Genomic DNA, 14,771 nt, shown 5'->3' on the forward strand with positions numbered 1-14,771 from the left:
AAATAGCATGGTTTAAAATTGAAGAACATAGCTTGAAATGATTTTAAGTAACAACGGTTGAAATAGTTCGAAATTAAATCGCTTTAATAGTGGGCCAAATTAAAAAATGAAATTAAAAAAAAAGAATGAAATTATAAATCTTGCAGAGTAAGCTTGAATTAAATTATCCAATGTAATAGTCATATTGACCAATACTTGAATGTTTCATCATTTTTCTTAATCCACAAATTAAGTTCTTTCAAGTGGTCGGAAACTTTTTTGGTACGAGCATCTAAGAGTCGACACGCGCTTGTAACATAATGTTTGATGACACGATGGATCGTACTATTCTTTTCCGTGATCGATTCTTATCGTAATACTTAAATCCAGATACCGAATAAGATATTCGTAAGCACGCTATTGGTGTATGTATAAATACGGGATTTCGAAACCGACCAATACAAGGCCATTAAACTCTGTTCAACCTTTATACTATACCGACACACTTAATCATGACTTTATATAATTGCGCGAACCTCGCGACGCATTTACAATCGTGCAACTGCAAACAAATCGCATTTATCGTAATACGAATTGGTTAATTTTGAAACTGTTCTCGTTGGCACTATTTAAAATCGATATTGCTCCCTCAGCAAGCCAATAATGCACATTATTGCAACTGCACAAGACTAATTAACATTAGAACTGTCGAACCCCAAACGTACCTGATGTATCTTTATAATAATGACTAGACTGCGGATCTTTGTGCAAAATAAAACGTTTCTGGGTAAGTTCTTTCCTTTTTGTCAACAATTTTTATAGATTAAAAATTAAATATCGATATTCTTATTCTTTTAGTCTTCCTGCTATTTAAAATTGTACCTTCTCAGTTTGTTCATAACGCAGTCTAGTAATAAACTGTGAGGAAACTGTAAGAAATTGAAAAAGTGTTAGATTGCGGATTTTGATGCAAAATAATAATAATAATTTTCTGCATCGATTCCAAGTGACTAGAACCAAATCACAATTTGTTCCTTCCCTTAATAACTTTAACAAGCTTGTGATAATACATATATCGGCGCTCTTTTCTTTCTATTGTTTCACACGCTGCGCCATAAAAGCATAAAATCCGCAGTCCATTTGCAAAAGCAGTAGCACGTAAATACATTGCGCGAGGTTACTACCCGTTCTCCTAAAAATTGTTGGAGATTGAAAATCGCAAACAATGTTGCAAATCGTTATCCTGTGCATTCGACGCGCTGTAAACGAACAGTCAACGACTAGAAACGAGCGTAAACGATGAAACGTTTATCAAAACGCTGCTCGGGAATCGCTGTAACAATTAATAAATAAGGCTACGTAGCGTAAATGACGACCATGACTCGGCGAGAGAGCGTCGTCGTTTGCAGAGGATTAACAGAACACGATCAGGCCAACTTTGAGATTGTTGCGGATTTTACCGATTGCGATCAGAGATCTCCGTAATTAAAACGCCGCGCCGCACCGGCGTAATCACGGAAACTGATACGAGAGTCTGCCGAGCTAATCTAATCGCAGCGAAATCGTCGATATAATTAAACCGTCAAGTATAAACGACAATTAAAGCTTGCTGGGAGCTGGGAATAGGGATGGGGGTCGGGAGCTTACATAAGTAAATTAACGATAGTTTTCTTTACACACTTCCCGTAAAAATACATGGCCGCCGAGCCTGCGACTCGGATATGTCGCGATAAATTAGGGTTGTGGGATAAGGCAAAAAAAGAGGGGGACTTTGGAATTGCCTCACCAAGTTTTTGGCATCTCTTATACGTTGTTCTACTCGTTTTGATCTTGTCCTTCTGTCCATATTGTCCAAAGTCATATTCGTATCTAGCCTGTCAAAACGAATAGAATGCCGCGTACACTAGTGCACGGTTAAATTTACAGGAGTCGGCCCCACTATTCTCACAACACTCAGTGTCACGAGCTCGGCGAAGTTTCCTCAGTAGACAATGTCACGATTCGAAAGAGGGAATAAAAGAAATTTTGATTTTCAGAAAATGGTCGTCTTACCATTATAATAGCAGTAATAGATGGCTGAGATTCTTCCGATTAAAACGAGCCCAAACACGAGGTATATCGGACTAATTTCACCGATTCAATACGGAGCAATATCTCCGTCCCAATTGTGTACTGTTCGTGCCTCACAAGAGTCCCCCACTCGCTCCGCCTATCCCCACCGTAGTCCCAGCATTCAGGCTTCTGACGTCACACGCACAGTACTCAAATCGATGAAAACAGACCGATTTACATCGTGTTTGGACTCCTTTCAATCGGAAGAACCTCAGCTATCCATTGGCACTAAAATCATAAAGATAATACGACAATTACTGCAAATGAAATTATCTTTATTGCATGTTTATTATATGTAAATTTAACCGCGCTCTATTATAATAGGTAGAAGAAGCTTGGTGGAGCGATTCTAAGGTTCAGCCGACGAGGGTGGAAGGAAAGGAAGCGAACCTGGTTAACTGGCTTACGAAAGGGTTAAAGAAGCTCTTCGTTTTCGTCCGAGACACCGTACATCTGGGGCCGTCGATCCTGGAGTTGTTGCTCCCGCTGTCTCTGCGCCTGTTGCTTTTGGAGTAGCGCGATGCTGGCAGCTTTGTAGTTGATCGGCCCGTAAGATCGGTAGTCCACGTCGGCGTAGTCAAGATCCGAAAATTCCGGCTTGAAGGGCTGCGTAAACAAAACATCACAACGAATACCTTAGTCTGCTTCGATTACAGGAAGAGATAGAGAGGGGGGCAGGGGGCGTCGTTTTTCCGCGCGGAATTCGAGGCGGATTGCGTCTGTCTTTAAAGCTCCGGGAAACGTTCTCGCCGGAACGACGGCAATTCGAGTTCAATGTAGCAGCGAAGAAAGACAGGGTCGGCATTCTTCGACGGACTATTCGAGCCCTCGATCCGTTTTACGCGAGCTTTTCTTCGGCTGTACCGACGCGAAATTCCTCGGGGTTTTGCGGAATTGATATGGTTGTTAATTACGCTCGGGGATCGGCTGCGCGGAACAAGTAACGAGGGATCATGGAAACGTAGTGTGTCTCGATACGCGAGACGTTCAGTGCGGAAATGGCCTACGTCGAAACAGTTATCTCTGGTCATATCGAATTTCATTTAATTGGTATGTCAATGGGGGTTAATGACGATGAAATCTTTGAGACGTCGCGTTGAACTAAACTCAATTACTATTCCAAGGTGTATCTCTTCAGGGGCCCAGAAGCTTGGAAGTGTAATTTAATTCGGTGACACAATTTTCGCGGTTTATATGAGTTTTTTATAGAACTTCTACGAATATAGTCGCGACATTTTCTGATATTTCAAATATGTCCTTTTTGGAGTATATTCGGTCGAACCAATGTCAAATTAAAATGGAATTTATGTCATCGACTCGTCGTTTCGAGATAAAATTACTCGGCAGAGAGAATAAAAATGATCACAGACTTCAGGCGCAAGCCGCATTGCACCTGAGAGTTATTCAGATACTTTTTCAACGGTGCAGCTGTCGTCTGCAGGTATATATAGCCTCAACAGATTTTTAAACCCCTTTTTACATTGACTTCGATTAATTAAAATTAACATTTTGATCTTAAAGCTGTTCCCAATATATCCATGCGAACTCTTAAATTATTTTAATCTTGAACTTTCTTATCATGATGTACATATACGCAGCACGAGGTCGATTTGTTACGCGGTATAAAAACGTGACATGAAAATAAAATAAGAATACTTATGTGTATATTCGTACTTTCGAAAATACGATTGAAGAGTTTCGTTCGAGCTAACGCTTACGAACGTGGTTAATTAATTTCCGTCCAGTACCAACTGTTTCTATTTTCAACAAAAACAATCCTATAACAGTTATCTATTTTTTCACGACTGCAAAAGACAACAAACAGCAGTTAATAGTCGTACACATAAGTAGAAATAATTAGTAATAATTAAGCGTTTGAGGTAAATAGCGCTTGGATTCGAATGTGCCTGAAAAATAAATTAACAAACAACTCTCTACCTTGTAAAGAAATCACTAGCCAATTAGAATTTAGAGTTTCGACCACTGTTTAAAAATTTCTTATTCTTATTGATATCGATTTTATTTATTTATTTATTTTTTTGGAGTTTCATATTCCGGAATTTAGAAATTTTGGGATCGCTTAAAAATTATTTATGGCTGGTATTTCCGAGTACTGATTTTATAGTATTTTTTGCAGCTTGTATTGCGGAAATGAAAGTAACTTTTCTTCTGATTAGAATGTAGAACTTTGACCACCGCTTGAAAATGTTTTCTCGCTGATAATTTTCGAGTATTGATTCTATATTTTGGCGTTTCGTATTCCGGAAGTGAGACTAACGTTTGCTCAGATATCGCGACGCAGTGTTTGCATACATTCGCGAAATGCGCCGCCGCAAACGAAGAAACAGCGAGCGTGTAACAGGATTTAACGGATTTTTCTTTTCTCTTTTCTTTTTTTTTTGTCGTTGCCGTAACTACGGCATTAAATTGCTAAGAAATCTATTCCCGACGTTAGTGTACCGGCACCGATCGCGTTTTTTCGGTTTTCGTGTGCTCGAGGCCAGTTTAAGCTACCGATTAGAGGTGGTATATGCAGACAGTATCTTCTGCTTCAGCTTTCACGTATAAATGCGTTCCTTTATCGGGGTGGGATTAATTCGATGCAACGCGAATGGATTCCTATTTGCACTGTATACAGTCAACTCTCCACGAACGCGTACCGCGAAAAATAAAAATGTATACATACGTATCAAAGTATGTTCGCGATTTATAGCTCGCCATAAAAAAAGCGGGATTAAGAAATATGTACTTGGGCGGTGCAGTTTTGCGAAGTCACTCTCTCCCGGTAAAATTAGACACGCGGAATCTCAGATGCATCTACTGCATTTCCGTTCTTCGCACAATTTTTACATGTTTTTTTTTACAAATCATTTTTACAGATCATTTTCTACACAGAAGAAATAAGAATTAAAAATTAAAAACGGATAGAAGGCAAAAGAATTAAAAATGGTAATGGCATAAGTATTTTTTTTCAAGCTCTCCTTCCTACGCTCGCCTAAGAATACCTACAACGCAACTCAAATACAGTGTTTACTCGATATATGTCCAAAACACGGGTCTAGCCAGGGACATATATCGGCAAGGAGATACTATTCTTTCATCCACGCGACCTTCTTGGCCCCACACGGGGTATACCTCGTGGTAGTGGGGATAATTCCGCGACATTTATTATCCAAGCCTCGGCGACATATATCGAGAATTCACTGTATCGCGGTTTTTACAGCGCAGAGCGTCAGCCCAGATATTATTATCACGAGATTCTGCGACACGGGTACGGTTATTAACGAAATGTTACACCGTATTAACATTCCGTGTCGTCTTAGGGGAATGTTAAGTCGCAGGTTCGCCGGTGTTGCCCGTTGATGGAGCAGTTTCGGCAATAACTCGAACTCCGGGGGCATGCACAATTAAACGCAGGAAAAGCGGTATCGTTATTTCAGCGGTAAATCAACGCGTTTCTAACCGGTCGGTTCTAAACTTTCATGAGCACGTGTAGGTGTTGGACGAGTTTATTGTTCGGCGAATACACCGTGTTACTGCCGGTAGAATTTTAATGGCCAATCACGCGGACGTCGTTCGTTAGCGAACGCGATAACGCGAATCACTGCTTTGTTCATTACTGATACTTCGCAAGTGTCATATCGAGTCGTAGCCAAACGAAATTTAGTAGCTTGTTGTCGGCGTTTCGGCGCTGCCAACAATTTCCCGAGACCCGAACCGATACACAAAGGAAAACTTGTTTCGGGAAACGGAGAGGCACGCGCTTTTCCACGAGTAACTTATATTTCGTTACGCCGCTTTTTCGCAATGTAACATATTTTTTTTATTTTTTTTTTTTTGGCGAGCGATACACGCCGTCGCGTGTTTGCATTAGACGCGGATTGCCTCCGACTATTGGGTTGCAATATACACAACGCTCGTTCGCCATTTCCCACTGCGCCCGGCAGCCATGTTGCATCGGGCGAGACTTCTAAATAACAGAGATAAGACATCGATCTCGGATTCGCACCGAAAACTTCCTTACAAATTGACCGTAGGAAAATTGAAACAGGCAATTTTTAATTTGCATAAAGATCCGCAGTCTGTTCTGTTATTTATCAATTTTTTAAAACATATTTTTGAAGGTACTTCTCGGAGACACGTTAATCATTATGTCGTTTTTAATACAGACGCAGTTCATTTAGTTCATTCGTCAGGAACTGAATGACGATTTTGATACAGCGGGTCTGAACGGACCCAGGCTTCGTTGTCGGAGGATTAAACTTTGTGCTAGGCGTACAAATTAATTTTTAGTCCTCACAAATCAGTTTACATTAAATCGTAATATTTTATTCGCCAAGTTGAAGATCTAGTCTCACAAATAATTATTTATGAAATGGAGTGAATGCACAAAAAATGAAGAAAATTATTTTCGACAGTAAATGGTGTTTTGATTGTATATAATTAAGAAAGTGTAACAGTTCTCTGTTACTTACTAAATGTTCACGATTTATTTAACACTTTACAGTTTACGCAGTTTTTGGCGAGAAAGTACAACTGATTAATTCAACTGTTATTTTAGAATGCAATTGTTTGTATTTTATTCTGAAGTCGGAAACGAGCTTTGAGAATCATTTAATGAACACTTGCGGTGTTGCGGTATTCTTTGGAATCGATTGTTCCATATATTACAACCCAATAGTGCGTTTATATAAGCAGTGCGCTGAGCGAATTATGAACGTTCTGCTATTTCGCCCAGAAATCATAAAACGACAATAATTAATCCTTTGCACTAGCGAGTTCGCAACGGAAGGATGTTTATGCGTAATGGATAATTGGGAGGATTTGCTATTCGAAGGTACGTCGGTGACGTGCTGAAGTAATTACTCACGTATATTACGCCACGTCGGCGTAACGCTAGACCGAACTACGTCCATCAATGAAACATAAACTATTAATAGTCTTATGGTAATTTTTGGATTTTTCGAAAACAATTTCTAAAATTCGGTTCGGTATTCATACTGTCAACACGTATCTTTTAAATCACAATCAAATATCAGAGAAATCAACATTTTCGACGATTTTGATCTAATACGTTAAATAAATATTTGACAACACTAAATCTGTTTACAATTATCTAAAAGTGCCAATTCTGACGCCATTCTATTCGAAACTTCTTAGCTGTGTATGATCAGCATATTCGTCGTTAAACTAGATATTTTAGAATATTAAACACGAAATTGAAAAGTTGATTTGAACTATTTACAAATTTTTGCAACACAATCCGGATACGGTTTAGGAATCAAGCAACACAGTCAAGAGATTAAACAACCAGAATCGTCTGAAAAATAGTGGTTGTTGTACTTTAATCACTTGTTTAAACTTTTCATCACGATTTGTAACATTAAAGTTGGTAAAAAGATTTGCAAGAGCCCTAATTGCGCGTGGTCAATCTGATATGATGAAAGTTAAATGAATTGCAGATATAATTCTTCTGGGAGCAGTGAGCAATGAAATCGTTGCCGCAGGTCACGGTCATGCAGCGTGTTCGATTATGGTACCTCCCTTTCGTCGTCTTCCGTCGAAGGAATAAGCGTTTACAATTACATCGTACAAAAACTGTTCACATGCCGGAAGCGTTTGCGTTTCAGTGCAAAGGATTACGTATGACGATACCGGAAGCCGGTTCTTCGCATACAGAGCTCCGCGATCTACGTGTTGGTACATGTACTGGATTGATGGCCATACTGACAGACATGTCTAAGCAATACGGACGTAATTCATAGAATACAATGTACCTACAAGGCATGCCGGACGCCAAAATGTCCTAGTAAATGTACGTATCGCTCTTTGCCTGCTGACCCTCCTACGAACAAACACATTTAGATACAATTGGCATGTGTACCGGCATAAATTCGCGTTTCGATGGTCACTTTTCAATTTTATAATTAAGCATTGTAATCACTCCTGTCTCGTGTAAATTTCGTCCAAAGTTAGAACTATCTTTACGATAGTAATAATTTCTATAAATTTGTAGTGCGAGTAATCTGATCTTCAGGTTACTATTTTTCTCATAACATTAGAACTGCCGAGCAATAAATGCGACTAACATACAGGGTGTTCCGAAAATGTCGGAGAATCTTGAAAGGGGTGGTTCCTGAGATCATTCAAAGTAACTTTTTCCTTTAAGAAAATTTTCTCCGCAGCTTTGTTTTCGAGTTATTAACGATAACAATAGCAACGCCACGCTCAGCGGGGCCTGTAGCCGCGCTTTTCATTAATAACTCGAAAATAAACCAGAAACACTCCTTTCAAGGTTTTCCAAAATTTTTGGGACACCCTGTATATTGGTTTGGAATAATGACAAAACTGCATCTGAATAAACTCTATATAATTTTTATTGTAATATGTGTTTCAATGAAGTATTTCATTCGAAAATTCCTGATAAAAATGTTTATAAAATTCCACTAACTGTCAAAGAAAAAAGAACGAAGTACCAGTTATTGTTAACTGGGTCGGTAGTTCTAGTGTTAAACAGTTGAATTTTGATTATACATCCGTGATTTCGAAGTGTCCCGGGTATATACTCACATTGTGCTGCCTAAAATAATTCCATTATGTCATTAATAAATAATCCCCGATCATGTCGTTCGAGGTACCATTCTAAAATTGCAATATTTTTATAAATATCTCGGTTCGAAGGGTTAGAACTCTTCTATTCCGAAATATAAATATATGGATGTTACAAGTATCGGAGTAACTAAAAATTTCTAATTTAATTATTTTAGTAGAGATTCTTACAGAAATTGTGACGAGTTTATCCCGAGCGATTTATAATCGTTTATCGCGATCTGTCGCGTTTTATCGATCCCACATCGACCATCATAAATCGCTATACTTACCAATAACGTGGACGGCGATCAAACAAATGGAAAACGAACAAATGTAGAATCAGTTCACCGTGATATTTCAAAGTATTACATTCATACAGCGTAAATAACAAGCTTGAAAGTCATTTCAAACAGCAAACCAGTGAACAAAGCGAAACAGAGATGCACGCAAACGCAAACAACATGGAAAGGCAATTTTTTTGCAATCGGGCGAAAATGAAACATTTCAAAACAAAATGATCACAAAATGAACAAAAATTAATCAAGCCATCCTACCTGTGTGTTCTATGGCAAACTGAAGATTAAAAAAAAAATATGTGGCGACTGCGACGAATGGGTACGAATAATTTTTATTTCATCTGGCAGAATTTGCGGGTTTTCATTTTTCTTTTTTTTTTAAATGAAAACATTTTTGCGAATCAACCGCTGAGAGCAGTCTGTTACACATACTGCGAACGACGTTGGCATGAATCAGAGCAGCAAAAGAACAGGTTCTGACTCTTAAAGAATTCGCGCAGCTTGTTACAACAGTATCCTATAAATGTTTAATGACTTGTTTCTCAATGAAATATTTTTCTTTTACCAAGGAGACAGTTCATTAGTATCAAGGAGATCGTCCGGATAGAAGAAAATCGATTCGGTTTATACGATTTTCTAAAAAAAAAAAAAATATTCATTACCAGAAATCAAATTCAGTGTCTAACTTGCTGATTCTGTACATTATGGGAAGGCAAACGTATTCAATTTTATATTACTATTTTCTTTATAGTCAGGAGCAAAATTGAAACGATTTTTTTCAAAAAATTGTAGACATTCAAATGATTGATCCATTAATTTCGCAAAGTGAAATTCCAGAATTTGTCATTTTCACAATGTTTTATGTTCGACACCCGAGGGACGTTCCTGCTTTACATCTACTTACTACGGCTAACTGCAACGGCTCGTATCTACATAAGAGTAACCCCGCCAAAAATAGTTTTCCTGCTTGCGTCCACTTGAGAGTAGAAGCAACAGCTACTGCACACTAACGGCGAGCACGGTTGCCCCTAAACTTCGTGTCAACTAGGGAGTTCTACTGCGGGAACCAACCCTCCAGAGTAAAACTGTGAAGTCGATACGCAACACAAGGAGGGCAAGTTTGCACTACTGCAACCATGATTACTGTTGGCATGCGAACAGTGGATAAGATTTTCACTTTAAATGCGTTAATCCACTCGACTCTGGTCTTGGCAAAATTTACAAGTCCGCGAAGCTCGAGGACCGATTCGGTTCGCTGTCTGAATCACCTAGTTAGTCCGGCAGCTAATTAACCCTTCATTTATTCGGTTGGCGCAGAAATATTTGGAATTTTTCTCCTTGAATTTTAATGTTATATTTTTATTTGCCGATTGGAGCTAAATGGCCAGTACTTTTGCAGCCTCTCGAGATGTTTTTCTGTGAATTTCATGCATTTACGACTGAAAAATGAGTAAATAAAATTTAGAAGAGTAAAGTCGTTGAATATCAATGTAAATTAATCAGAGAAATTGAGAAACTGAGATATTGAGAATTGTGGTTATTATTTTTCAATTCGTTGTTATTCGAAACTGTAACGTGCAGCACGGTATTCGTGGATCTCTTCATTGTTTTGTGTTCATGTGTTTTTGTTCGTATTTTATACATAACATCCGATAGTTGAGTTTCTATGAAAACTGTTTTCAATATGAAGCCCGGTAGCGAACGTGTTACACTCTTCGGATATCTTTACTGTTCTGTATTTCAGTTTCGCATTTTTGCCATGAGTTTCGAAAATCCGCAGTTTAGCGATATTAAATACGTTCAAATACTTTCGGCGAAAGTTATCTTCCGACGTTATAGAGCAACTTCCTAAATTCAAGATTTTAGAGACCGCAATATCCGATGATTGGTCGCATGACGACGCTCTTCTGCATAAAGCGACCATCGTTAAGGGATTTCTTGCGAAGAGAAGTTACAGGCTAGCCAAGTTATTTTGTTTTTGACCCTGAACTGATGAGGTGCTTTACGATGTATCACATTTTTTTGCTCGGCGCGATGAAATTCTAGAAAACGAGCAAAGTTTGGTAGCCTCGATTAACCCTCGACCCGAGACTGATTCACGATGCTAAGGATCGTTCGCTGCTGTCTATATCAATTTTTTTGAAACATATTTTTGAAGGTACTCTTTGTAGACACGTTAATCTTGCCATTGTTGCTAATGCGACAGCTGTTCGTTCCATTAATTCTCCAGAAACCGAGTGTAGTTGAATGTTCGATACTCTGGGTCAAAATGGACCCGGACTTCGCTGTCGGAGGTTTAATATTCGAGGTTATTGTACGGTAATAAACTTGAACTCGTCTTGAGCTTCTATTTCCGAAGAACCGTTGTGCATTTCCTTCTAATTATGATAGTTACGTCTTATTATGATAAATTATTGTGTATCTAAGATTCATCGTGTTAGGCATCTTTAAAAGAAAATTGGAAATCTTCGAAAATCCGGAAAGATTTAATTTTGGAGTGCAAGAAGTTGAAAGCGATCGGCAAAATTATTAATTCGTAGTGCGGAGATACAGTGATTTCTCTATATATGTCGCCAAGGCCTGGAAGGTAAACGTCGCGGGATTATACCCCGTGAGGAGTCTCGGACGCCTCGGGGTACGTCCCGTGGACGATATATGTCGCAGGCAGGACCGGTGTTGACATCTATCGAGAATTCACTGTATCGATTTGCAAAAGGGGCATCGAGAGTATCGAAGCTCGCAACAGCGAGGCATTGGAGCAACTAATTTCCCGAAATTCGGTTCGGATCTCCTTAATACTGGTTGTCCGGTCGGGACCGGTGGACAATTTACGGTGTCCACGGTGTGCCCGTCGTTTCTACTGACCTTTCAGACATCGATCTCCTGACCGACGTCCCGGAAGTGCAGCTCGGCGTACTGCATTATCGTCGGCGCGGACGGCGATCGTCCGTCACCAAGGTTCGACGACGAGGACAGTCTTTTCGATTTATTGCGTGTCTTGGTGTCCGCGGTCGCCGCGGGGTCCGCGTAATACGTGCTTTCCTCTTGGCTGCGGTTCGACCGCCGTTCCCATATCTGCTGTCTGCTGGCCGGGTTTAGCCTGTGATATTCGGTCGGGCACTCGGCGATGTTGTCCTCGTAGTAATGGGGATAGGAGATCTTACAGGTCTCCGGTATGCCGAGCTCCTGTACCTGGTGGAAGCTGGTCTCGCAGGCGCGCTCGCTCCGCCTCGGCTTCGACTTCCTGTCTGTCCTCTTGTGCTTCCGGTACTTCTGGCCCCTCTCGTTCCCCCGGCTAACGTGCCGCCGGGACTGTCTCGCGTCGTGGTTCGTGTAGTTCTGCTGATCCTCGTCCGGATGCACCACGGACAGGTGATTGACGGTCTCGTGATGCGGCAGGGTGGACGGACGGTTGTTCGCGTGAACGAAGGAGTTTTGCAAGGGGCTAACTATCGAGGAGTGGTAGGGGCTGCGCGTTAGTGGCAGTGTTAGTTGGCTCGAACTGTTGCTCGGTAACGGGTAGCTGTACTGCTGCATTTCCTGCCGGTGCTGCTGCTGATAATGTTCTTTGTAGTTGTATAGGCTGTCGGTCTGCAACAGGCACGGTTAGTACAGGTTGGAAGTTCAGCACCGCGCACAGGGATTCGCGGAGGGACCGACGGGGGGGAGGCTAATGTTAGTGCCGAGACAAATCGTGGACAATCGGGAGGCGAAATAGCATGCCGACCTTTTGTTCGGGGATTCCGATTCACGGCGAATGACGAGGCTTGAAAATTCCCGAAGATTCCGAGATTTTTCAGATTCGTTCGAATTCGTGTGATATTGATCGCCGTGCGTTATTCGTCGCAGTAAAATTGAATTTCGTAGGTATACATAATTCAGAGCAGGGTCCAATGGATATTACAGAAGTTCCGTTTTTAATCCGAGAGAAGTGTCGCAGCAGACTTTAGAAGACGTTAAAAAATAAATCGAACAGTGTGCTCGTCCTCGTGCAACTTTGAACTCTTGATCTACATTTAACTGCACTCTTCTGCTTTAAGAATAAGAAATACGATTTCAAGATACAGACGCGACTTCAATATTTTTCTGTTTGCAAGGGAATTGATTAAACGGATATGGCGCTGCGGAAACAATTTTCTTTGACTTCGCGAAGTTTTCCAGATTTCTCCAGGCTTTGAACGGCGAAACGAGCAAACATGTCCTTTTCTTTCTTTTTTTAATTTCTGTGCGACAACGATTCGAAGCTTTCATCCCTTCGAAAAGGGAGCATCGTACACGGTGTCTTTGAGATGATCGAAATAATATTTTACCTCCTTTACGGATAAGGTTTAAAAGCTCACCGTTAAGCGCACACGCGCGCATGTGTGTTCGTGTTGGATGGTAGCTGTGTCAGTGAAAACTTACTTGATGCGCGGCCGACATACACAAGGACGGTCGCTACATAGGTGGCCAGATCCAGCTTAGCAGGGAAAATATGATTTCCGATTATAATTCGGCTTCCAGTAACTCTACCTCCTATTTGCTCGAAGCTGTTGCTTTATATCTATTGCGGACACGTAAATCGTACTCATGCAGTAGGTGCGATGCTAATTATTATAAAGGTGCTTAAGGCAGAGGATTTACTTCGCGTGCTCCGCTATCGCTGCTGCTGTATTCTTCGATTCAAAATTCTTTGAAACTCTCAAAGAAATCAGTTCTTGCTTCGTATAAATACATCAAAGTGGTAAAATATTTCGATACAGTGTGACGATACAAAACAAAATTAAATATCGACTAAATATTTTCACAACCTGTGTTGTCACTGTGAGTATGCTCAACATGCATTTCTTTTTAGATCGATTGATATAATTTTGCAAGTCGCGAAAACGATTGCCCAATTCCTGCATCCGAACTGAAAAGCGAATCGTTTATTTGCATTAAACAGATACGTGCACACAATTCTAGGAACATTATCTGAAAATGCTGTTTATAAAACATGGTTTCCACGAACAGATTAAATCTATTCTAAACAGTCTTTTAATTATGTATGCGCATACGTAGCAGATGTCTAAAAGTATACAATTACTAGGTTATACGGTTTGTTCAAAATCTTGATTACTTCAGGTACGTTGATGCATATTCATTGCTCATATGAATATGTAATGTCTACGGTGTATGACAAACTTTTTTCGACATCCCAAAACATCTACAAACATATTTCACGTAATGCATTCCTAACAGTTTCAACCTCAAACTGTGCCAAATATTTCTAACCATTCAAACATAATTCTTGACGATTCTAGAATACCATTCTAGGACGATCGAGTGATAATTTTTAATTTATTGTTTGGTTCACTATTAAAAATTCTTAAGATATTTTTCGTGCGAAATGTACAGGGTGGTTGGTAACTTGTGGTACAAGCTGAAAGGGGGTGATTCTACGCGAAAAAAGAAGTCGAAAATATAGAATAAAAATTTTTCATTTGAGGTTTTGTTTTCGAGAAAATCGAATTTAAAGATCCGTCGGGTTCGCGTGCTTTAGTATGCGCAGGAAGTAGAATTGGTAGGTCACGGTCAGACGCAGCAGACAATTCCTATCGAATAGCATGCGTACTTGCTGCATTTTCAAACTCGATTTTCTCGAAAACGAAGCTTCGGATGAAAACATTTTATTCTATATTTTCGACTTCTTTTTTCGCGTAGAATCACCCCCTTTCCGCTTGTACCACCAGTTACCAACCACCCTGTATATAAAATCACTCGGTTACTAGAAACTAAATTTTTCACTGCCCTTTGCCACGAGAAAATATTAAG

At 40.0% G+C, this 14,771-nt stretch overlaps 1 protein-coding gene across 6 annotated transcripts in view; it reads right to left on the reverse strand.

Annotated features, from left to right (window-relative positions):
- Positions 1-16: 16 nt before the first annotated feature.
- The window catches only part of Nrm (neuromusculin), a 406,706-nt gene continuing 391,951 nt past the window's right edge, over positions 17-14,771 (reverse strand). For 3 of the 6 annotated variants that reach the window (XM_076792813.1, XM_076792812.1, XM_076792817.1), the window contains 2 exons: positions 11,844-12,569; positions 2,595-2,697 (listed from right to left, as the gene is read on the reverse strand). In XM_076792813.1, the coding sequence (XP_076648928.1) occupies positions 11,847-12,569 (723 nt within the window). In that variant the 3' untranslated portion in view covers positions 2,595-2,697; positions 11,844-11,846. Of the gene's footprint in view, positions 2,698-7,868; positions 7,937-11,843; positions 12,570-14,771 lie in introns of all 6 variants that reach the window. The other 3 variants (XM_076792816.1, XM_076792815.1, XM_076792814.1) reach the window with 3 other exon arrangements.

The sequence above is a fragment of the Halictus rubicundus genome, chromosome 8 (genome assembly GCF_050948215.1).
Source record: "Halictus rubicundus isolate RS-2024b chromosome 8, iyHalRubi1_principal, whole genome shotgun sequence".
Taxonomy (NCBI): domain Eukaryota; kingdom Metazoa; phylum Arthropoda; class Insecta; order Hymenoptera; family Halictidae; genus Halictus; species Halictus rubicundus.